Genomic DNA, 22,099 nt, shown 5'->3' with positions numbered 1-22,099 from the left:
AATGAACAAATAGCAGCAAGGAAATAGCAATAGTGAAAACCCTTTCAACCAAGGAGCAAGTAAACTAAAGCAGTATATCTACTTCTAAATCTAAATACCTCTACTCTTTTCTATTCTAGAACATTATAATCTTTTAAGCAAGCAGCCAAACTATACCTGTGGCTTTTTCTTTTATGACTTGATGTTCATGGTCGTGTCCTGAGCCAGAGCAATCTTAAGCATTTCCAAAAAGGCTTGGACTTTTCCAGCGAGGCCTTATTACTATATATTATCATTTCCAAAAATTAATAGAAAGCCCAACAACAGTAAGACAGAAGGAAGAAAGGGACATACCCAGCCCCTGGGACAACCTCGAGGGGAAGAGCTGCCTTGCAGATTCCTTTCTCGTCCCCGTGGCTCTGGAGGGGACATATCGGGCCCCCAGGGCAGCCCCATGTGAGGAAGAGCTGCCTTGCAGGTTCCTCTCTTGTCCCATGACCTTGTCATGGACTGGGTGCATCCCGGCAGCTCCCAACAGTGTACCAAGTCACTTCAGTCAAGTTTGACTCCTTGTGACGTTGTGGGTTGTAGCCTGCCAGGCTCCTCTGTCCATGGAGTTCTCCAGGTAAGAATACTGGAGTGGGTTACATGCCCTCCACTAGGGGATCTTTCTGACACAGAGATTGAACCCATGTCTCTTGCTTCTCCTACATTGGCAGGTGGGTTCTCTACCACTAGCACCACCTGGGAAGGCTCTTAGATCCCTGACCAAGGATATAATCCCAGTTCCCTGCATCCCTGCATTAGAAACATGAAGTCTTAATCACTGGACCTCCAGAAAAGTCCCAGGAGGTGATCTTTGATTGACCAAATTGAGGAGATAAGGAGTCAAATGAAAGAGATCAGCAGTTCCCAGGACACTACAGGTGGGAGAGCAGGAACTCTGAGAATAACCATCCAGCCATCCACAGAGATGTGGACATAACAAATCCTTGCCCTCTTTAGCCACTAATGTCTGCACTAGTTCAATACCCAGTTCTAGAAAACTGCAGTGGGTAGGTACTTCTCGCTCGGCAAATTTTGCCCATCCTTCACGGTCCTGCCCACCTGCCACTTCCTCCCTCTTCCTTGGTGGAAACCATCACTCCCCCTCTCAACCACACTGCTCTTGATTTCTGCCTCTCTTGGGATGCTATAGGACCCACCTCTTAGGGTCAGAAAAGGTCATCATGAGATGTTGGGCACATTTACAACCAGAATCTAATTACATCTACTCCCCATTACTCCTCACAGGCCAGAGAATGACCAATGATCTCAAAATATTTTTCCCACTCATAAACCCAAGCTATGAATTGTGATGCTTTTTTCTCTGAAAACAAAACTGAGGTTTAAAAAGGATGTGACTTGCAAAGTCACTGAAAAGGGCTGGGCCAGGCTTACACCCAAATTTCCATTCACAAAATAATCCCACCTCCATTTGTACATATTGGTGTGATTAGCTTCTGGAAGGAAAAGAACTTGCTTTCCTACTCTAGATGTGAGAGTTCACAGTACTGGCCCTACCCTGCCATCCTGTCCCTCACTCATAATGTGTGTTTCAGACCCAGTGACCCAGAATTCATCTCATCAGAGGCATGTCTCCATCTGCCCTGCTTGCAGACACAGAACACTCATTCCTCATGTTCCTTCTCTGGCTGGTTTGCCCTGTGTCTGTACATAGCTTCCCCCTTGTCTCCCACAGAACAGGGCAGAGGTTCTAAGTTGGAGCTGAATGGTCAGGGAGGAATAGGTAACATGCTATTCTCTGGCCCTTCGGATCCCACATCTGGGAAGGGGAAACAGGGCAGTAGGGCTGCAGGGCCAGACTGGGATTAAATGGGAGGCTTTGACCAGTGTTCCCAGTTGGGGAGTAGGGTGGAGAAAGAGAAGAACACTGAATCAATCTTTTCATTGATGAATTGACATGGAGCTCCCTTCTATGTCATGGTCGAGGCTGAAGTTACAAATGAGGAGTAGTGGCCACATCATGGAGCTTTCAGTCCATGTGACATCACAGCTGAGGTGAGAGGTCATCATAGTCCCTTGGGGAAACTGAGACTCAGACGGAGGGTGAAGAGGTCCGCCCCTGGTCATTCATCCAGTGACAGAGCTCAAGTCTCTTTCCCTACTTCCCGGCTCCTCTGGCTGCTACTCTGGGGCTCAGAGGACTCAGAAACTCAAAAGTGCCAGGATAAGTCATGGGGTTGTGGCCTCGCCCTCCTCTTCATCTCAGGGAGGTAGGAGCTGGGACAGGCAGGTTGCAGGATGGAGGAGTTTCTCGGAGAAAAAATTGAAGCTGGGGGCTGCTTCTGTGCTGTCAATCAAGGCAGAGGAAGAGAAACCTGCTAACTGGAGCTGCTCTTGTCCTGCCCATTGAGTGACAGGACCACAGATGATGGAGACATAGACATCATTTTCTCCAAGCATCTCTCCCATTTCTCAAGTGGGCAGAACCAAGGAGAGGGCCCACTACAGAGGAGTCAGTGTAGGAGAGCAAATCACTGATGCCACAGTCTGGTCTCCTTTGTCACAGAGCTAGCTGTGACCCAGGGCCTGGCATGAAGTGGAAATGCAGGAATCAGTGAAGGCTCTGGAGATGTGTTCAACAGACACCTCCAGGAAACCTTCTGGGATCACAGCACCTCCCTCCATCCTCTCTAATGCCAGCCCTGCCCTTTGGGACAGCCCCTCTTCTGGAGAGGTACTCAGTAGAACTTCAAGTGTTGGTCTTTTGGGACGCTGTACTTGAGCTTGTGGGCTTTGAAGAGGTTGCTCAGCTCCCTGATGTAGCACTGGTGCAGGCTGTCCATCTCCTCCTGGGAGGGATGTGATGTCTTCTGCACTTCGATGGGCTTCCCCACTGCAAGACACAGAGCTGAGTGATGGCCCAGAGCAAGATGAAATGTCTCAATAGCTGAAGAGATCCTGCTAAGTCCATGCACTAAAGCCCATGCCCATTATTTACAGGAAAATTCCCCAGGCTCTCCTTCCCAGCCTGCTGATTGCTATTTTATGTACAATACTAACAGATTTGGAATTCCCTTCCTTTGTATTCACCTTCTCCAATTAGCCTTTTGAGATTCTCCTGTCAGAATCAAACCCTCCTCTCTGGGATAATAAAAGTCAAGTAGATTCTGATTCACGTCTCAGCATCCTTACTCAAGGACAGGGTGATCTTTTGGAAGTGATTTACTTTCTCTGAGTCTACATTCACCATCGATAAAATGGGGATGATAGTCCCTGCCTCCAAAGTTGTTGCGCAAACTGAGCAGTTGCATGTAAGGAGCCAGTGCAGTGCCTGCTACACAGTAGGTGCTCAGAAATCAGTAGTGGCGAATGATCTGTTTACCTCAGTTAGAGTTCCCTCCCCAGACTGCTTTACATTGACCTGTGTGTCTGTTTCTCAATCTAGAACATGAGTTCCATGAGGTCAAGAATGTTTCTGGCCTTTGTACATGTCCCTTTGAAGCACAAGCCCAAGCCCCTTGTTGTGTAGCCCTTTCCCCTCCCAGCCTGGGTCTAGGCTCACCCGCGGTGGTGATGGGCCGGCGGTAGGGCATAAGACCAAAGCTGTACTGGAAGACTCCACGGCCGTAGAAGAGCGGGATGGAGAATCTTGTGGTCTTTAGAAGTCGGTCCTGGAACCAGTGCAGCCAGGAGCCAGGGGAGTTCTCAACCTGGTCATATATGTCATTCTCCCCAAAGGAGAAGATTGGCACCAGAGCTGCCCTAGAGGGAGACAGGAGAGAGGGCGTGTGGAGGGGAAAGAAGGCACAAGCTGGTCACCCAACTTCCCTCAGGGACCTATGAACAGGAACTCAAGCAGAGGACAGAGCCCTGGACCAAAAGTAGGAGGCCTCGGGTGTCTCTCAGGTCTGCCATGGCCTAGCTTTATGATTTCAGGCAGGTCATGGCTCCTCTCAGGGCCACCAACTGGCAGTGGGATTGTTACCAAGTACAAGCTCGTTCTGCTTGCTGAAAGATAGGCCAAGGAATCTGAGATGTACTGTTGGGATGAGGAAGGGGCTTTTTCAGGAGCTGGCTGACTGAGAAAATGGCAGGCTAGCACCTCAAAATAACCATCTTGTCAGGGCCTGGTTGCCAGGTTCTTTAATGGATCAGAGATGGGGAGGAAGTGAGGAAACAAAGTAAAATTACTATTTGATCCTTGCAAACATCCCTTAAAATGGTAAATTTCAGGTAGGGGAATGTGTTAGTTTCACTTCCTCGCAATCCTTCACAGGTGGGTGGCTCAGGTTATCTCCCTTAGGCAGGCCATTATGTGTGCCTACGCTAACAAAGTGTAGTTTTCATTCCAATCCCAAAGAAAGGCAATGCCAAGGAATGTTAAAACTACCACACAGTTGCACTCATCTCACACACTAGCAAAGTAATGCTAGCTAGAGGATGGATGGCATACCAATTCGATGGACATGAGTTTGAGCAATCTCTGGAAGCCTGGCTTGCTGCAACCCATAGGATCACAAAGAGTTGAACACAACTGAGTGACTTAGCTCAACTGAATACCAACAACAGCTGCAAGATGAGGGTTTAAGGCACAGAAGCAGATCCAGCATAAATTCAAAATTAACCCTTCCCAGTTACATAACAGGAAGACCAGAATACTGCCAAGAAACATCACAGGTATAAAACAACTGCAAAATTTCTGGAAAAATCTCTTCGGCTCTGGCTTGTTTCTTTTCTTCACAGATATTTTAAGATGAGAGACAGCTCTAAGCTATGCCCCAAACTCCATTCACCCAAATTCCCTAGGTCTCAAATGCAACACAAGCTTTCAGCAATATAATCCATGAGACTTAATCCTTTAGTCACCAAGTGCTCAGGCCTGGTGCACTGGGAAGACCCAGAGGAATGGGGTGGAGAGGGAGGTGGGAGGGGGGATCAGGATGGGGAATACATGTAACTCCATGGCTGATTCATGTCAATGTAAGACAAAACCCACTGCAATGTTGTGAAGTAATTAGCCTCCAACTAAATAAAAATAATAAAAAAAAAGAAAGAAAAACTAACTCCTATTATTAATAAGTAATATTCTTAAGTGTGGTGGCTTGTTTACAACTAATTATTTCAGAAGCAAGCTGTTAGCCATGTGGATTATATAATGAATAAAAAATAATTGTTTTTACATTAAAAAAAAATCCTTTAGTCACAAAATCTTTCTTCTAGAATCATCTCTGGGTATTTGGGCATGAAACAGTACATTGATCACCAAGACAGACTCTTCATTGTCAGTGGATTGAGATTCTCCTTGCCAAAATAGAATCTGCATTTGCCTCTGTAGTCTTCCCTCCAAAATACAATCCTTGCCAATATCCAGCTAAACTCTGAACCCTCTTCCCGATATCCATGTATCAGGGCAAGCCTGATGAAGCCCTTGTGGTTCCACAGCACCAGCTTGTAGGCTCCAGGCCTGGCATTCAGTACTTCCTTGACGCCCCCAACAACGATGGATAGCAGGTTGCCACTTCCTTTCCTCCTCAGAATGTGAGTAGCACTCTCCTTGTCTGATAAGACCAGCCCTGGGGAGAGAGGAACGTAGTCACATATAGTGTAAAGGAGGAAAAGATGGTTCAGGAGTATGTGGCCTGGGTTCTACTCTAGACCTCAGCTGGCCGTTCCCTGATGACAGGTACTGAGCACTACCCCTTTTTCCAACTCTCCCTCCACATTCATCACTGAGCACAGAGCTGTGGGAAATGCTTCTTTGGGTCTCAACTCCTTGTCTACCACACATTCACTTGGAAGAAGTACAGAACATTTGACCGCCCTCCTTAAAATCCCTCCTCATGCCTTCAGACCTCACAATTCCTGGGATACCTAGAGTAGGAGGACTCACCCACTGACATGGCATAATCCCTGAAGAAAGGGAACCAGAGCCACATGTTCAGCATCATCAAATGCGAGCAGATGCCTGGGAAAACTGAGGAGAAGCCCATGCTCTCCGTGCACAAGTTGGTAAAAGCTCCAATCACCCCATTTCCATGAGGGTGGAAGCCAGCGAGGTAGTTCCAGGAGGGGTCCAGCTCTGCGGTCTTGACCAGCTGAAGGAACAGAAACCTGGTGAATCAGCTTCATCTTGTGCCCTTGCTGGTCTGCCTGCTGACTTTCTGTGCTGACCTCTTTTATGTGCCCCCTGTGCCCAAGAGCTTTCTCATCCCCATGTGAGTGTTCTGAGATTAGAGACGGCCTATCTGAACATCCTTGTTCCTGGTGCAGGCCTGGAGCAGAGGAGATGCCCTGGGAGACCGTGGAATGAAGAGGGAGAGAGCAGACCCATGAATGGATGAAGCCGATACAGCCCACCAGGGAAGGAAGGCCCCCTGCACAAGGCAGAGGCAAGACTCCTGGGAGGGTGACAGGGACACAAACACCTGTCCTACGTGAAGGGTGACCTTGTCCCAGGCAGAGCCTGCACAGAATGAGGGAACCATTGCAGGAAGGGGTGAGCATCTCTCCAAGAACTGTGGCAGCTGGAGTTCAGTCCTGGGTGGAGGGCTGACCCATGAAACCCTGTGACTCAGTGTAAGAGATCCCAGTGTGCTGGGAAGTGGGGGCAGCGAAGAGGGGCACAAGTCCCTAGTGATCGGAGGGGAGGGCTCAGGGAGGTATCCTGCCAAGTTTGCAACACTTCTTAACACCTGGTCACAGCCTGCCCACAGCACTACATCCCTGCTCAGGCCTTGGTCTGGGTAGATACTGCTGCTCTGGGATATGAAATCTCCCCATAGAAATCCAGGTCCTGGACTGAACTTCAGCATGAGGTGGAAGCAGCTTGTCCTGGGGAAAACACTACCTGCTTCTCCACCACTAGCTGCTCAGGAAGCCCATAAGTTGTGTTTAGGAAGTTCCAATGCTCAGACATAGTCTCCTAATTTCACTAGAAACTACTATTAGGAGGCAGCTCTAGAGTAAGAGTCATAGAGTGCAAAGACTTGTGATGTGGAGTAGCTTCAGTAGAGTTGTTAGGACAAGGAATGCTGCTTGCTTGCCTTCAAGCCAGCAGCCACTGTAGCTGCCACTGACAATGGACCTTGAAAGGAATTCAGGATGGAGAAAAATAGGATACTGGTGAGGATGCACATCAAAGGAATAATTGCAGTAAGCCCAGATTTTGCATCTCTCCATATGTAGAAAACCATTAATATCATTATTTGAGTTTGCTCTTTGACGGGCATTAATCTTCTGATGTTTAACTACATACATTTTTGGGTTTTTTTCTCAGCAAAACCCCATAAATCCTGACTTCTCCCTTACCTTTTGGAACAGCTCCTCAGATACTACTGAGAGGCTATCTCCTGACTACTGTCCTTCGTAAGGTCTCAGAACAAAGCCCCTCATAACTTTTAGGTTGTGTGTATCTTTTCAGTAGACAGCAGAGACTCCCTGGCCCCCTACCTCCTGCTGCCTTAAGATCTCTGCAAGGCTTGCTCCTCAGGTTGATGACTTGGGAGTTCTTTTTTTTGTTTTTTTTTTTTCAGTTTTATTTATTTATTTATTTAACTTTACAATATTGTATTGGTTTTGTCATACATTGACGTGAATCTGCCATGGGTATACATGTGTTCCCCATCCTGAACCCCCCTCCCACCTCCCTCCTCTTCCCATCCCTCTGGGTCATCCCAGTGCACCAGCCCCAAGCACCCTGTATCATGCATCGAACCTAGACTGGTGATTCATTTCACATATGATAATTTACATGTTTCAATGCCATTCTCCCATATCATCCCACCCTCACCCTCTCCCACAGAGTCCAAAAGACTGTTCTATACATCTGTGTCTCTTTTGCTGTCTCGCATACAGGGTTTGCCAGTCACAGTGCTACCTACTGACCTCAGTCCAGGACAGAGGCATCAAAGTACATGTCATCTCTCCTTCCGTCTTCTCTGCCTTCTGCAGGTGCTGATGCCACAGGCCTGCACTGGCCAGCAATCCCAAACTCTGTGCAGGTGGAATTATTGCAAATCAGGTTCATTTTCTCAAAATTTCAATAGTGCCCAACTGACAAAACCTCCAGGGGAGATACCTAGCTAGAGGAGGGACAGAAGAGATATAGATGACACAGACACAGAGCCATCCCACACAATTTTTCTGCCAGAGATGCACTTGACAGCAGCTCCAGGTGTGAAATAGAGCCAGAGAGCATCTCCAGGTGTGAAAAGAGAACCAGATGCTGTCCTTAGAAGCCCCAGGATCACCTAATGTCTAATGGAATCCACAAAACCCAATGATGTACGTGGCAGTATTTCCACTTTACACGTGAAAAAATTGAAGCTCGAGGAGCATGTTTAACTCACTCAAAGTCATACAGCTGGCATGTTGCAGACTCTGTATTAGAACCTTCATTATCCACCTTCAGACATTGAATATGTGTCTTCAGACATCAAATACACAGAAGACTATATATTCTTCTCTCCTGTGTCCTAAGGAAAGCCACTTGTCCCTGCCTGGCACTTCTCTGTGTCCCGAATGCACTCCCCTTCCTGTCCCCACTGGACAATTAATCATCACAGCTGCTTACATCCAAGGGTTTAGTCTGTCTGAGATTTAGGAAAGGAGCCAAAGATCTGTTCACTCAAATTCAGGGGCTGTATCACTAAGAACTGATACTTGGGGCCAGAGTAAGTATCAAAAATGGACATGAGGTACCCAGAGTCAGAGACCAGAGATTAAGAGATAGGCAGAAGAGGAGTAATCAGACTGTTTTGTGGATCCATGGGGAAACTGAGATTCAGAATGGGCAAAGCTCTGTCCAAGGAAACACAGCATATTAGAGTTGGGGCAGGATATATCCTGAGGGCTCTCTGTTCTGCTTCTACCCTCAAAGCTAATACACAAACCTTAAAAGCAGTAAAAGAACCTGCTCTATATCCTTGCTCACACCTTCCTCCATCTCTGGATGTCAGACTCATCGTCTGATAAAGTGTGGTCTAGATGCTGTCTTAAAATTTATGTTTACTACAGATTCCTTCACTCCAAACTTGGACTGCTGACGGTTTTACACCTGTTAATATACTTAAGTGTGCTGCACTACATGGCTTACAATGTTCCTCAAATCCTGTACATTCATCAGTCCTCATAGTGACCTCACCTCACTGAAGTTGGAGAACCATAATCAGGCAGAAACTGACTCTCTAGCCACATAGTGGTGATAGCCTATCACCTGTCTCCCAGCCCAGTATTCTGCTCACTGCACACAGTGTCACACTTCCCCATAGACACGTGGAGATTATGGTACTGACCACTCCCTAGTCAGCCCCATACTCACCGAGATGGGGAAATAGTCCTTCAGGTATTTCCATAAGGTCAAGTGCTTTATGAAAGCACTCTGCCTGCCCCCTTGCCATGGTGTGTCTCGATCCAGGTACCACCAGATTGCATATAGGATACTGATCATCCAGAATCTTGTGAACAGGAGGCCTATGAAGACCACGTAGCAGACAAAATCTGGGAAGGGGAGCAGGAACAATTAGTGGTCAGTGGTGTGAAGGAATGAGCTTTCCTTTATGCCCAGCCTGCATTGTCCTGTCCAGTCCTCACCCTAGGAGGAAGAGATCAGCTTCCCAAGGCTTTAAGAAGGAGAGAATGCAGTCAACAGCACCAGTGTCACATTGAGAGCCTGGAGTTGGCCTAAATTCAAACTTGCATTTTCCCACTGCAGCAGACTGCTTTCTCACTGGGTCTAGCCCCTCCATCTCCCTCACTGTATTCACCAGGTGCTCAATAAATGCCTGGTGGAGATGTAACAGGATGAACTCTTTCTGGTATCCATTCTTTAGAACTCCAGAGAAAAGATATTCTTTCTAGCCAGTACACTTCCTGTCTAACCCCAGCCCATCTTTCCACAGATAATTCCACCATGAAAGTGAAAGTGAAGTCATGTCCAACTCTTTGGGACCCCATGGACTGTAGCCTACCAGGATCCTCCGTCCATTGGATTTTCCAGGCAAGAATACTGGAGTGGGTTGCCATTTCCTTCTTCAGAGATCTTCCTGATGCAGGGATTGAACCTGAGTCTCCCACATTGTAGGCAGGAGCTTTACCGCCTGAGCCACAGGGAAATGTATATCCCCCTTTTAGTTAAAGTCTGCCCATGACTTCTCATAACTTTGAGGCTCAGCTCAAGCAGTTCAGCCTGGCCTCAAGCTCCCTATTGCTGGTCAGACTCCTCTTACTCCAGCCTCACTCACCTGCCTACACCCCATATTCTGGCCACACTAATCTGCTCAGTGGATACAACTCCCTGAGCTCTTTAACTTACGCTGAACTCTTTCCTCTGCTGCCAGGCCCTGTCCTGGTGAAGGAGAGTTGGAGGAAGAGGGCTGCTCATGCCTGGCCTGATCATCAGGAGTGCAGCAGTTCTAGGAGCAGTTGCAGTGAGGAATTTCTCCCAGATTTAAGATTCTGAGTCCTTTTCAAAGGCTAATCTCAGCTTTGACTCAGGGTGAGGTGGTCTGTGGGGCTGTCTTTAATCTGATGCCAATGGAGCCTCACTGTTAGAGAATACTGCATCTTTTCCATTCCATTCCCTACACTCAACACCATGTGCTCATACTCTTAAAGGTCAACCTCCACCTGTAGTCTATTTGAAAGTAGGGTAAACGGGGCCTGTCATTCATGGCCAAGTTCCCAGAGGAGACTTCTGACCCAGTCTGCATAGTACTTGAATGTGTGCTAAATTGCTTCAGTTGTGTCTGACTCTTTGCAACCCTATGGGCTGTAGCCCACTAGGCTCCTCTGTCCAGAGGATTCTCCAGGCAACAATGGAGTGGGTTGCCCTGCCCTCCTCTAGGAGATTTTTGAGACCCAGGGATCGAACTCACATTTCCTGCAGCTACTGCACTGCAGAAAAATTCTTTACTGCTGAGCCACCAGGGAAGCCCAGTCTGAGCAGTAGCAAAATGCTTATTAAAGTAGTTTGGGGCTCACAGAGGCTCGCTTTCTATAGAGTACCTACAATGTGCCAAGTGCTGGTGGTACAGTTGTGAACAACAGACAGGAGTTCCTGCCCTCATGGTGCTGACTTCAGTGTTGTGTTTAGGGTACTTTGTTTGGTTATTTAATTTTTATGGTGGTAAAATATATTTAACACAATACTTATCATCAAAATGACTCTTCAGTATTTTCTTTTAAAGTTTTCAATAAAGTATAGTTCATTTACAACGTTGTATTAGTTTCAGGTGTATAGGAAAAAAATCTGTTACACACATAAATATATCCACTCTGACTTTTCTTTTTATTCTTTCCCCATAAAGATCATTACAGAGCACTGAGTAGAGATCCCTGTGATGTACAGCAGGTTTTTATGTTATCTTTTGTATATACAGTAGTGTTATTTGTCAATCAAAATCTCCCAATTAGTTTTTGCCTCCGGACTTCTCTGGGGCCAGCAGCCGCCCAAGCAGGGGCCCGGGGCCGCGGGCTCAGCCGACTACCATGGGCTCTGTGTCAAACCAGCAATTCGCAGGTGGCTGCGCCAAAGCGCCGGAGGAGGCGCCGGAGGACGCGGCCCGCTCGGCGGAGGAGCCGCAGCTGCTGCACGGTGCCGGCATCTGTAAGTGGTTCAACGTGCGCATGGGGTTCGGCTTCCTGTCCATGACCGCCCGCGCAGGGGTCGCGCTCGACCCCCCGGTGGATGTCTTTGTGCACCAGAGTAAGCTGCACATGGAGGGCTTCCGGAGCCTGAAGGAGGGTGAGGCCGTGGAGTTCACCTTTAAGAAGTCCGCCAAGGGCCTGGAATCTATCCGAGTCACCGGCCCTGGTGGGGTGTTCTGTATTGGGAGTGAAAGGCGACCCAAAGGGAAGAATATGCAGAAACGCAGATCAAAGGGAGACAGGTGCTACAACTGTGGAGGTCTAGACCATCATGCCAAGGAATGCAAACTGCCACCCCAGCCAAAGAAGTGCCATTTCTGCCAGAGCATCAACCATATGGTAGCCTCGTGCCCACTGAAAGCCCAGCAAGCTCCCAGCTCCCAGGGAAAGCCAGCCTACTTTCGGGAGGAGGAAGAAGAGATCCATAGCTCTGCCATGCTCCCAGAGGCTCAGAATTGAGCCACAGTGGGTGGGGGCTATCCTTTTGTGATCAGAAAGCTTTGAGGAGCAGGCATCAATCGGCAGAGTGGAGAAAGTGGGGACAGGGTGGGTAGGGGGCAGCTGGCACTGCCATATATCTGAGGCTGGAGTCCACAGCATCATCCCCTCTTCCCTCTTGGTGGGAAGAAGGGGTGAGGCAAAGAAACTCCAATTAGCTCTTTCCAAATGCATATGAGGGCTTTGGGGGTTAACCCTCCCTGCATGCTTTATATGAGTCTCCACCCCCAGAATCTCCAGCTTTTGAAAGTGGCCTGGGTACGGAAGTTGTTTTAAAGAATAATATGGAATAGTATTTCCCATATCAGAGTGTAAAGATTAAGAAGAACAGATTGATGGACCCAGCCAACAAGCCACCACATTCCATGGGAGGAAACATCTCGGAGGGGCGGCAAGGTTTTCCTCTTCTCTCCTCATAACCTCCTCTTGGGACAGAATGCTAAGAACTGTCCCAAGTAATGGATTATGATGACAGATAAAGGGGTGATCGAGGAAACAGCTGCACACTTGGTGCTTCTGAGCTCACTCTCACCCCATTCTGGGCCAACTGAATTTTATTTATTTGCTGCCTTGGGTGACTGTACCTTGGGTCCCACTTTCTCCAGGATGCCAACTGCACTAGCTGTGTGCGAATGACGTATCTTGTGCATTTTAACTTTTTTTTTTTTTCGTAATATAAATATTCTGGTTTTGTATTTTTGTGTATTTTAATCTAAGGCCCTCATTCCTGCACTGTGTTCTCAGGTACGTGAGCAATCTCAGGGATAAGTCAGCAGCAGCTCCGGGTCTGCACGGCAGGAATGCTTTTTGTTGCTGTATCATCAGAGAGAACAACTATTTGGAGTGTATAGCCTATTGAACTACCTCATTTTTGCCAATTAGAGCTGGCTCTTCTGCCATAGTGTCCTCTTAAAACCCCTCCATCTTCAGCGTTTCATGAGAGACTAGGTTTTAATTGGGTTGCCCCATGACTTGGTCTCCTTCCTACTGAAAGATTGGAAATTGGTCTGAACAGGAAAACGTGGTGCAGAGAGGTTAGGAGAGGCTGGGCCAGGTAAGAAGTGCAGAGAGGGGAAGCCAAGATTAGGCAAAGGTCATCTGTATGTGTGATAAAGGATTCCTGTTCCAGATCTATAATCCCAGGACTCGCTTTATATACCAGATCCATCCTTCACCTGACTGGGCTAGGCTGACCATGCACAACAGGGGGTGTGTGTTTTATAAAAAATGGAAGTTGGTAAGGAGAGGTTTTTAAGAACAATGCCTCTGTACCCATCTTGAGCTGCCCAAGGATGGATATGTGAAGCAAGGACAAGATCTTTAACGATTCTGGGCTTTTCCTCCTTGGCTTCTGGAGAGACCATCAGCAATGGCTTCTTTGTGGTTCCTAGAGCCAGGGTCCTACCCTGCTGCAGCAGTGATTAGTATCATGGCAGCTAAAGGAGAAAGGGCGGTGGTGGTGGGGGGGAGGGTGCGTTTATAAGCTGTGAGATCACTGCAGACCTACCTCACTGTGTTGTCACGGGGCAAATGCAATAGAATGCATTGGGTGATGTGTGTCTGATCCTTGTCTCTCCCAACTGCTGCCCCCCTCTAGTTATTATATTTGTCTGGGCTTTGTAGGACTTCACAAGTAGCTGATTTGGTGATTGCTAGGTGGCCTAGTTTGTGTAAATATAACGTGTTGGTCTTCTCCATGTTCTTTTGGGGTTTTATTGTTTACAAACTTCTTTTTATATTGAGAAAAATAGCCAAAGCATCTTTGACAAAATGTTCTGCACCAGGCAAAAAGATCTGAAACATAAGCTTGGGGGCCCCTCTTCTTGAAGTTGGGGGGGGGGTCTTGAACTACACTTTCTTTTGTGTTCCCCTTCCTCTATTTCCTATTTCAAACAAGATCTGTCCTAAAAACTAGATTCCTACCCCCTCCTCTTCCACGTTTGTGCCCCCCAAAATAGACCATATACCTATACGTTTAATTTGTGGGGTATCTGTGATTAAGTGATTTGTGCAAAAATCCTGAAGAAGCTAAGATCTCTCCATCCCTTGTTGCCAATCTCGAGTCATGTCCATTCCTTGATGTGATTCATGCTACACGGACTGCTGTATTTGGATGGATCAAGACCAACTTTAATTTCTAATCCAAGGGTAGAGAGGAGCAATGAAGGGGGCCTTCCATGTAGAAGGTGGGGCTGGGAGACCACGAAAGGAAGGATGAATGTATATCCAAGTCACTCAGGAACTTTTATGCAGGTGCAAGAAACTTATGTCAAAGTAGCCACAAGATTGTTTAATAGCAGACGGACGAATGTAACTCCATGTTTACTGCTAGAAACCAAAGCTTTGTATGAAATCTTGAATTTATGGGGAGGGAGGGAGGGTAGAAAAGCATGTACCCATCTGTTTTCTTCATCCCTTCTTCTCATTCCTGAACGGCAGGAGACAGCCCCTTGGGCTTTGGCGACCCCATCTGGGCAGTGTTTATTTGATGGCTGATTTTGCGGTGCCAGGTACTTCCTTTCCCATTTGCTATCATTTTGTAATACACACGCTGACCCTTTTCCCTTCCCTTTCTTTTCCTCGGGAATATACAATAAATAAAAACTTATTGGTACTGAAAAAAAAAAAAAATCTCCCAATTCATCTGTCCCCCTTATCCCCTGGTAACCATAAGGCTTTTTTCTGCTTCTGTTTTGTAAATAAGTACATTGTACCTCTTTTTTGACTCTGCATATAAGTGATATTTGTCTTTCTTTGGCTGTATCTTCACTCAGTTTTGAAAACTCTAGGTCCATACATGTTACTAACAATGGCCTTAATTTGTCCCTTTTTATGACTGAGTAATATTCCATTACCTATATTACCACATATTCTTTATCCATTACTCTAATGGATACTTAGGTGGCTTCCATGTCCTAGCTATTGTAAATGTGCTGTTATGAACATTGGGATGCTTCTATCTTTTCAAATTATGGGCTCATGAGAGAGGTCTTATGGAGAAAAGTGTGGAGATTTCTTATAAAACTAAAATAGAGAAACCATGCCATCCAGCATTCCCACTCCTAGGCATATACTTGAAATGGTTTTTGAGAGTCAGTTTGGTGGCATTAAATTAATTCACACTGTGGTGTAACTATACCAGCCTTTATCTAGAACTCTTTTCATCTTCCTAAACTGAACCTCTGTACCCATGAAACAAGAACTATCCTGGTCGAGAGAATAGAACCAAGTTGTTAATAGCAGTTCCTTGTAGGGTAGGATTTGGGGGAAGTCTTTGACTTTTAGAACACACATTATGTTTCAGTGTGTTAAAATAGCATGTATTTGTTTTTCAGTCAGAAAAAGAGAATTTAAAAATGGAGGTATTTCTACTTGAGCAGAAACAACACCCCCATCTAAACATCTCCCTCACTCTGGGCTCACCATTTAATTCCTATCAGCAAGCAAAATCCTAACTTGGATGTATTTTCAGTCCCTGAAGAAAGGAAGTGCCTTCTTTCCCCTCATAACACCAAGAGGAAAAGATGCAAAACCCCACTTTGCCAAGACCCAGAGAGGGTATTCAGGTTGGCTAACCTCATACAGAAAGCTAGTAGGATGAGTGGTGGTTTCAATTCAACTATTATGTCCATATCATGTTCTCAACATTCATTCATTAAACAAACATTTATCAACATCAACTCTTCTAGGAGATGGAGATGCAGATGAGAACAAGACCAACAATTTGAAAGGAGCTTACCTTCCTGTGTGAGTATGTAAATTACAGAGCAGAGGAAATAAACAGATTAAACAAGTAACCCACTGGAAAGTATTTTTTTCTGGGACCTGAATCTTCAGTGACAGGTCCTTGTTGACCTTTCTGGCCACTTCTTTGCCCCTCCCCAAACACCTGCTCTATGCCCAGCATGAACCATCTATTTACTATATGTGCAGCATTTACTGGCTCCCTGGAAACCCTTACTTTTGTGACATTTTGTACACTCTGCCCTGTAAACTCATCTCCTAATATCATTGAAAAAGAGTCCCTTCTCTCCACCCACACCCAATCTCCCTAGAGCAGAAGTAAGTAATCCTTTCCAAAGGGGCTGAATTGCAAATATTTCAGATATTGGGGCTCAAGAGGCAACTTGGAGGATACTGCATAGACACAAAATCATTTAAAATGCAAGCATTTAAAATGTAAAAGCCTTAGTATACTGTATTGGTGTTTGTCTTTCTGACTTACTTTACTCTGTATAATATATATATATATATATATACACTTCACTCCAGTTTTATATATATATATATATATATATATATATATGTAATATATATATACTTCACCCTGTGTGTGTGTGTGTATATATATATATATATATATATATATATATATATACATACTTCACTCCAGTTTTATCCATCTCATTAGAACTGATTCAAATGTATTCTTTTTAATGGCTGAGTAATATTCCATTGTGTATATGTACCACAGCTTTCTTATCCATTCCTCTGCTGATGGGCATCTAGGTTGCTTCCATGTCCTGGCTATTATAAACCATGCTGCGATGAACACTGGGGTACACGTGTCTCTTTCAGATCTGGTTTCCTCAGTGTGTATGCCCAGAAGTGGGATTGCTGGGTCATATGGCAGTTCTATTTCCAGTTTTTTAAGAAATCTCCACACTGTTCTCCATAGCGGCTGTACTAGTTTGCATTCCCACCAACAGTGTAAGAGGGTTCCCTTTTCTCCACACCCTCTCCAGCATTTATTTCTTGTAGACTTTTGGATAGCAGCCATCCTGACTGGCGTGTAATGGTACCTCATTGTGGTTTTGATTTGCATTTCTCTGATAATGAGTGATGTTGAGCATCTTTTCATGTGTTTGTTAGCCATCTGTATGCCTTCTTTAGAGAAATGTCTGTTTAGTTCTTTGGCCCATTTTTTGATTGGGTCATTTATTTTTCTGGAATTGAGCTGGAATTGGCTGCATCAGTTGTTTGTATATTTTTGAGATTAGTCCTTTGTCTGTTTCTTCATTTGCTATTATTTTCTCCCATTTTGAAGGCTGTCTTTTCACATTGCTTATAGTTTCCTTTGTTGTGCAAAAGCTTTTAAGTTTCATTAGGTCCCATTTGTTTATTTTTGCTTTTATTTCCAATATTCTGGGAGGTGGGTCATAGAGGATCCTGCTGTGATTTATGTCAGAGAGTGTTTTGCCTATGTTCTCCTCTAGGAGTTTTATAGTTTCTGGTCTTACATTGAGATCTTTAATCCATTTTGAGTTTATTTTTGTGTATGGTGTTAGAAAGTGTTCTAGTTTCATTCTTTTACAAGTGGTTGACCAGTTTTCCCAGCACCACTTGTTAAAGAGGTTGTCTTTTTTCCATTGTATATTCTTGCCTCCTTTGTTGAAGATAAGGTGTCCATAGGTGCATGTATTTATCTCTGGGCTTTCTATTCTGTTCCATTGATCTATATTTCTGTCTTTGTGCCAGTACCATACTGTCTTGATGACTGTGGCTTTGTAGTAGAGCCTGAAGTCAGGCAGGTTGATTCCTCCAGTTCCATTCTTCTTTCTCAAGATTGCTTTGGCTATTCGAGAAAGATGGTTATGATAACCCTATATGCAAGACAGAAAAAGAGACACAGATGTATAGAACAGACTTTTGGACTCTATGAGAGAAGACGAGGGTGGGATGATCTGAGAGAACTGCATTGAAACATGTATATTATCAAGTGTGAAACAGATTGCCAGTCCAGGTTGGATGCATGAGACAAGTGCTCGGGGCTGGTGCACTGGGATGACCCAGAGGGATGGGATGGGGAGGGAGGTGGGAGGGGGGTTCAGGATGGGGAACACATGCAAATCCATGGCTGATTCATGTCAATGTATGGCAAAAGCCACTACAATATTGTAAAGTAATTAGCCTCCAACTAATAAAGATAATTGGGAAAAAAATAAATATTGAACTATAAAAAATAAATAAATAAAATATATAAAATGTAAAAGCCATTCTTCGCTCATGGACTGTAAATACAAAAAAAATCAGGGGGCTGGTTTTCACCCATGAGTCTATGTAGTGATCCTTATTATAGGTTGTAACCTTGTAATCAAGCAGGACCTATGCAGCCTTCCTGGAAAATATCCCTCATGTCCTCTGCCTGCCTCTTATTTGTAGAAAATCTTCACCCTCCTAAGCCTTCACTAAATTTCAAAAATAATATTATTAAGAGAAATCATAAAGACAAAAAGAAAAGAAAACAGTCAAGCAAGAAAATAAATAACAGTTTAACCATTCCACAAATTTCAAAGACTGTTAGCTTGTTCCCAAGAGCCATATTGAGACTCATATTTGAATGGTTTTGCAGATACTGATCCCCCAGCAGCTGGAGGAAGTTGCTCACCAGCCCATAGACCTCAGACCAGGGGAAACCAGGAAGTTGATGATGGTGACTCTAAGTTACCTCACCACCCAGAAATCAGACCATTTTCTAGGAGCTGATCATGCACCCAGAATCTCTACCTCACCCAGTCTCTAGATACCATTCCCTGGTAATCAAAGGGGTTTCAGGCATTTTGAGCCTTAACTCTCTGGACTCCTTGCTTGGACCCTGTAGTAAAACCTGGACTTTCTTTCACCACAACCCAGTGTCAGTAGAGGGGCTTTACTGAGTTCCCACAGCAGGAACAAATTTGATTTGGTAACAACTGCTCGCTGTCATCTCTCTCCCCCAACACCCCAACACAGAAGATCCCTAAATTACAGCTTGTGTCCCACAGATTGGACCATGTCACTCCTGTTCCTAAGGCCATCTTGGGGATCCCCTTTGCCTTGAGATAAGGGACAAGCACCTGTTCCTGGCATCAGAGGGTCCAGATGCTTTTTCTCAGCTTCCCTCTTTCTAGCTCCAGGCCCAGGGTTAGTTGACTCTCTGTCCTCCTCCAGACACTCCCAGGTCCTAGGCTGGGTGAGATGGGCATGGACAGTCAGAGACACTCCTGATGGCAAAACAGCCCCAAGGCCATGTGAGCAGGATGTCCCTCATCCCAGGTGACCCCCAGGCACTAGGTTCAGCCTTGGGACCTGTATCTTTCTGCCACCAATGCACTATATGCACCTGAAGTGGCAGGTGCCCATGGCCTCCCAGTCCCATCTCAGCTTTCTTTACACAGGGCCAAGGAACTGAAGATCCACTTCAGGACTGCTAAGGTCTGCAGCCTGTGTTCCAGTGGCACAAACAAAGGTGCAAACTCAACCATGTTGATTCCTCTGCTTGCTCGAGAGACTTCTCTGAGCTCGGCTGTGGTCTGAGACACCTGCCAGTTTTTGTTGTTGACAGAGGTCGCTAAGCATTTGTGAGAGCTGGGAGTGGGTGTCCGTCTAGCTCTAGGGTCTCATTGCACCAACCTGGCCACCAGCAGTATCTTAGGTAAAATCTTCAAAATCACCTGGTCTGGAGTAAACTTGTTACAGAGCAAGAGAAGTTCAGTGGATTCTTCAGGCAACACATCATCTGCCAGATTACCTTTGCTCAAATCTTGCCCATTACTTGGCAAGTGAAGCAGCAAGTAAACGGCAATCCTGCCCTCTTTTCACCTACTGTATTACTTGGTTGCAGTAATTATCTTCTTTCACCTGTCAAATCCATGGTTCCCTTTTATAGATATGCAGTTCAGTTCAGTTCAGTTCAGTTGCTCAGTCGTGTCTGACACTTTGCGACCCCATGGACTGTAGAACGCCATGCTTCCCTGTCCATCACCAACTCCCAGAGCCTACTGAAACTCATGTGCATTGAGTCGATGATGCCATCCAAACATCTCATCCTCTGTCATCTTCTTCTTCTCCCTCCTTCAATCTTTCCAGCATCAGGGTCTTTTCAAATGAGTCAGCTCTTCACATCAGGTGGCCAAAGTACTGGAGTTTCAGCTTCAGCATAAGTCCTTCCAATGAACACCCAGGACTGATCTCCTTTAGGATGGACTGGTTGGATCTCCTTGCTGTCTAAAGGACTCTCAAGAGTCTTCTCCAACACCACAGTTCAAAAGCATCAATTTTTCAGCGCTCAGCTTTCTTTATAGTCCAACCCTCACATCCATACATGGCTACTGGGAAAACCAAAGCTTTGACTAGATGGACCTCTTTTGGCAAAGTAAAGTCTTTGCTTTTTAATATGCTGTCTAGGTTGGTCATAGCTTTTCTTCCAAGGAGCAAGTGTCTTTTAATTTCATGGCTGCAGTCACCATCTGCAGTGATTTTGGAGCCCAAAAAAATAAAGTTTGCCACTGTTTCCCCATCTATTTCCCGTGAAGTGATGGGACCAGATGCCATGATCTTAGTTTTCTGAATGTTGAGTTTTAAGCCAACTTTTTAACTCTCCTCTTTCACTTTCACCAAGAGGCTCTTTAGTTCTTCTTTGCTTTCTGCCATAAGGGTGGTGTCATCTGTATATCTGAGGTTATTGATATTTCTCCCAGAAATCTTAGTTCCAGCTTGTGCTTCACCTACTCCAGCATTTCTCATGATGTACTCTGCATATAAGTTAAATAAGTTAAATACAGCCTTGAGGTACTCCTTTCCCAATCTGGAAGCAGTCTGTTGTTCCATGTCCAACTCTAATTTTTGCTTCTTGACCTGCATACAGATTTCTCAGAAGGCAGGTCAGGAGGTCTGGTATTCCCATCTCTTGGAGAATTTTCCAGTTTGTTGTGATCCACGCAGTCAAAGGCTTTGGCATAGTCAATAAAGCAGAAGTAGGTGTTTTTCTGGAACTCTCTTGTTTTTTGATGATCAAACAGATGTCAGCAATTTGATCTCTGGTTCCTCTGCCTTCTCTAAATCCAAACTTGAATATCTGGAAGTTCACAGTTCACATACTGTTGAAATCTGGCTTGGAAAATTTGGGCATTACTTTGAGTGTGTGAGATCAGTGCAATTGTGCAGTACTTTGAGCATTTTTTGGCATTGCCTTTCTTTGGGATTGGAATGAAAACTGACCTTTTCCAGTCCTGTGGCCACTGCTCAGTTTTCCAAATTTGTTGACATATTGAGTACAGCACTTTCACAGCATCATCTTTTAGAATTTGAAATAGCTCAACTGGAATTCCATCACCTTCACCTCCACTAGCTTTGTTCATAGTGATGCTTCTTAAGGCCCACTTGACTTCACATTCCAGGATGTCTGGCTCTTGGTGAGTGATCACACCATCGTCATTATCTGGATCATGAAGATCTTTTTTGTATAGTTCTTCTGTGTATTCTTGCCACCTCTTCTTATTATCTTCTGCTTCTATTAGGTCCGTACCGTTTCTGTCCTTTATTGTGCCCAGCTTTGCATGAAATGTTCCCTTGGTATCTCTAATTTTCTTTAAGAGATCTCTTGTCTTTCCCATTCTATTGTTTTTTTTTTTAATTAATTAATTTATTTATTTATTTTCTTTCTTTCTTTTTTTTTTTATTAGTTGGAGGCTAATTACTTCACAACATTTCAGTGGGTTTTGTCATACATTGACATGAATCAGCCATTCTATTGTTTTAATCTATTTCTTTGTATTGATCACTGAGGGAAGGCTCTTATCTCTCCTTGCTATTCTTTGGAACTCTGCATTCAGATGGGTATATCTTTCCTTTTCTCCTGTGCCTTTTCTCCTTTCATTTCTCTTCTTTTCACAGCTGTTTTTAAGACCTCCTCAGACAACCATTTGGCTTTTTTGCATTTCTTTTCTTGTGGGTGGATGTACAGGATCACTGCCTCCTGTATAATGTCCCAAAACTCTATCCATAGTTCTTCAGGCACTCTGTCTATCAGATCTAATCCCTTGAATCTATTTGTCACTTCCATTGCATAATTGTAAGGGATTTGATTTAGGTCATACCTGAATGGTCTAGTGGTTTTCCCTACTTTCTTCAATTTGAGGCTGAATTTGGCAATAAGGAGTTCATGATCTGAGCCCCAGATAGCTCCCAGTCTTGTTTTTGCTGATTGTAG

At 45.1% G+C, this 22,099-nt stretch overlaps 2 protein-coding genes across 2 annotated transcripts; one reads left to right on the top strand and one right to left on the bottom strand.

Moving 5' to 3' along the window:
* Window positions 1-2,723: 2,723 nt before the first annotated feature.
* On the bottom strand, window positions 2,724-19,373 carry LOC122449327 (2-acylglycerol O-acyltransferase 2-like). The gene is made up of 6 exons (XM_043480848.1): window positions 19,283-19,373; window positions 9,305-9,483; window positions 5,876-6,080; window positions 5,363-5,558; window positions 3,548-3,747; window positions 2,724-2,878 (listed from the first exon to the last, which is right to left on the bottom strand). Exons 1-6 carry the CDS (start codon window positions 19,371-19,373, stop codon window positions 2,724-2,726), a joined length of 1,026 nt encoding a protein of 341 aa, XP_043336783.1.
* On the top strand, window positions 11,473-12,219 carry LOC122449562 (protein lin-28 homolog A-like). The gene has a single exon (XM_043481275.1). The coding sequence runs from the start codon at window positions 11,473-11,475 to the stop codon at window positions 12,088-12,090; it is 618 nt and encodes a 205-aa protein (XP_043337210.1). The 3' UTR covers window positions 12,091-12,219.
* Window positions 19,374-22,099: the final 2,726 nt, after the last annotated feature.

Source organism: Cervus canadensis, chromosome 11 (assembly GCF_019320065.1).
Source record: "Cervus canadensis isolate Bull #8, Minnesota chromosome 11, ASM1932006v1, whole genome shotgun sequence".
NCBI lineage: Eukaryota > Metazoa > Chordata > Mammalia > Artiodactyla > Cervidae > Cervus > Cervus canadensis.
Note: the sequence above shows the minus strand (reverse complement) of the source record. Positions and strands in the feature narration are given on the sequence as shown.